This window comes from Triticum aestivum, chromosome 2D (assembly GCF_018294505.1).
Source record: "Triticum aestivum cultivar Chinese Spring chromosome 2D, IWGSC CS RefSeq v2.1, whole genome shotgun sequence".
In the NCBI taxonomy this organism is placed as follows: domain Eukaryota; kingdom Viridiplantae; phylum Streptophyta; class Magnoliopsida; order Poales; family Poaceae; genus Triticum; species Triticum aestivum.
The window spans coordinates 543388780-543391585 of record NC_057799.1 but is presented as its reverse complement, the minus strand read 5'-3'; the positions used below and the strand labels follow the sequence as shown (position 1 = coordinate 543391585).

Below are 2806 nucleotides of genomic sequence, written 5' to 3'. Positions count from 1 at the left end.
AAACATTCTTGCAGCTTCTTGAACAAAAATAATGGTACTCTCTCATCAGGAAATACTTGTCGGAGAAATGAATGTATCTTAGACGTATTTTAGTTTTAGATACATTTATTTTTATTCACTTCTAAGACAAGTAATTTAAGACGGAGGGAGTACTACTGAACATAATACTTTTTGCTTGAACACGTCCTCGAAGCAATGCTGAAATGATGGAATCTACAAACAGTCATAACTCTGGGAATATATTATAACTGATCCTTCGGAGTGGCATGTTGATTCATAGTTGGAGATCATGTACACATAAATGGGTCAATTTGGTTGACTACAAAGATAATGGTGCATTATCCAATTTCGGCAAATTTGTCGGGGCTGAATCAAGCTCCTGTGGTCTTTTTAAGCCGGATAAGTGCTTCAGGCCTTAAGGCAAAGAAGACACATCAAAAAATGACTTTGTTAAGAGCTACACCCAACATATCAGTTGGAACTAATGAGAGAAAACACTACGCAAGCAGACTAGATTTGGCAAGCATATCAAATATCTTGGCATCGGAAGCTAAACTTGAGCCAAACTTGCACCTAACAAAACAATGGAGAATGTATGGCTTCATCTATCTGAATCAAAGCATAAACTATCAGTTATACTCCCCTAAGCCGAGTAAGACAAATATTAAGAGAGGCATGTATCAATAACAGTTAGCCAGAATACTCAAATTCTCAAACTAATATCGTCCTGCTCAAACCCCAGTATTATCATAAGTACATCCAGAAACAAGATCAGCATGAGTACCGCAAACATTTTCGCTCACAACAAGGCAATCTGCTTAAGGTAGAAATGAATATCATAAAAAACTACTTTGTGGGCTTTATCTCTGAATTTACATCTGCAAGCAGTTGCGTAGACGCCCATATGGCCGATATCCCTTGTGGCGTCGAGCACATGCAAAATATGCAACCTACCCTTCTAATCTTGTCTCAGGAAGACGAAAAGCGAGCCTCGGGATCCTTTCCCGAGCCTGATCTTCTCATCGACATAGGTGATTTCCAGCTTGACCTCACTCTCGCCACCATATCGGAAACCCAAGGAGCCTACCTTCAGTTCCGGGGGCTCAAATATGACCTGAATCCACTTACTGTCCAATACATTCAGCTTGCCTGCATGACACCACGGAATCAAAAGATCACTGGCACATTACCCGCAATCTTATATATCTGTATTTTGTGGCAACCACACAGTGCTTAAAGCCAGCCTGAACTTCTACTCTGGACAATATGCAGTGTCTAAATCGAATGAGTGAAGAACCAACATGTGGTTTACCTGTCAGAGACACCGCGCCATCGAGGCCAAAGATGGAGAAGGAGACCTTGTTCCTGACGATGTCGGGGGCTTCCACCACCTGAACCATGTCGTCGGTCTTGAACACCAGCCGTCCGAGAGGGGTGCGGTAAATCCCTCCGGGGGATGTCGGCACCGAGCAATACACCACGTCCCAGTCTGGTCAAGTGCACCACAGCACAAGAACTGAATCAAGATGGCATCAAGCATCAATTGAACAAGATTCACCGAACACTGCAGCCCCAAAAATGCGGCGGTACCAACAGAATATACCAGATGCAGGTCTCACATGTTTGATGGTTGCAAGGTTTGGCATGTCTGTCAGTAAGTGGCACAACCACACCACAATACTGCCGGATAAGATGGAACTACGGTTTGGTTGGGGATAGAGGGGGCAGGACTCACCTCCGAATATAAGCGGGGACTTGACGGGCTCGTCGATGCAGTACTTCCCCAGCTGCTGCGCGACGTCGGCGACCTCCTGGTGGCCTTCCTCCGGCAGCAGCACGCCCCGGTCAGTCCCCTTCACCTGTCGGCAACATGCCTAACTTGCTAAGAAATCACGCCGAAAATCGAAGCAAACTTTAGTTGGGACCAAATTTAGTGCGAAACACTAATGTTTGGTGGTTTCTTGCAAGCTATTCATGCTGAAATTGCTTAACAGGATTGCAAAAGCTAGGTCGAATCTTGGAGTGGGGCAAAGGAGCTTAGATGTGAGCGTCACCTTGGAGAGGATGGAGTCGACGAGCTCCGGCGGCGCCCGGAGACCGGGGGCTGCGGCGAGGGAGCATCGGGCGGAGGCGACGCGCCGGCGGCGTGGCCGGCGGAGAGCGGTCGGTGAAGGTGTGGAGCAGGAGATGCGGACGCAAGGGGGCGCAGCACAAGCCGCCATTTTCTTCTGGAGTTTGTGTGGCGAGGCGATAGCTCAACTGAAGCCCATTTCTACCATTTTGTACTGTATTTCTTTTTCTTTTTAAGAAACAGTTCCACTGGGTGTCCGGTCGCTGTTATCTCTGTCTTTCTGACAAGAAATATACTCCCTCCGTTCCGAAATAACTGACGTGGTTTTAGTTCAAAGTTATTTCCGTAATATTTATCAAGTCCAAATATTCCTGAGGTGCTAAAGTTTACTTCGTTTTAAAATATATATGGTGCATTAATTTTTTTTAAAAATCAAAATTATATACGTTTAAACAAATTTATAGAAAAGATATAGGAGTATTAGCATCTCAGTAGGGAATAATTAAAGGACGTGGCTAGCCAGCGCTCGGGCGCTCGTTTATGTGATCCAGCACCCTGTCGTATATATATGTAAATACAATAGATTGCTCAAAAAAGGAAGCCTGTCACCACCTTTCCACGTACCCAAGTGATGCTGTTACGTTACCAAAGAAATCAGCCCAGACCTTGTCCCTGCGTGCATTTATTTGGAGTTCAAAAATCTTAAAAGCCATAACTTTTGAATCAAGCGTCAAA

General features: G+C 45.0%; 1 protein-coding gene across 1 annotated transcript; it reads right to left on the bottom strand.

Moving 5' to 3' along the window:
• Positions 1-678: 678 nt before the first annotated feature.
• LOC123049879 (probable plastid-lipid-associated protein 8, chloroplastic) lies at positions 679-2288 on the bottom strand. Its single transcript, XM_044472742.1, has 4 exons — positions 2055-2288; positions 1736-1859; positions 1313-1489; positions 679-1149 (listed from the first exon to the last, which is right to left on the bottom strand). The coding sequence occupies exons 1-4, from the start codon at positions 2220-2222 to the stop codon at positions 959-961; spliced, it is 660 nt and encodes a 219-aa protein (XP_044328677.1). The 5' UTR covers positions 2223-2288; the 3' UTR covers positions 679-958.
• Positions 2289-2806: the final 518 nt, after the last annotated feature.

What these genes read in the sequence shown, in the direction of transcription:
- LOC123049879 (XM_044472742.1), bottom strand. Translation starts at nt 2,222, where the DNA reads ATGGCGGCTTGTGCTGCGCCCCCTTGCGTCCGCATCTCCTGCTCCACA. An exon ending in TCGACTCCATCCTCTCCAAG is followed by an intron (nt 1,860 to 2,054) that starts GTGACGCTCACA and finishes TGTTGCCGACAG; the next exon opens with GTGAAGGGGACTGACCGGGG. An exon ending in GTCCCCGCTTATATTCGGAG is followed by an intron (nt 1,490 to 1,735) that starts GTGAGTCCTGCC and finishes GCACTTGACCAG; the next exon opens with ACTGGGACGTGGTGTATTGC.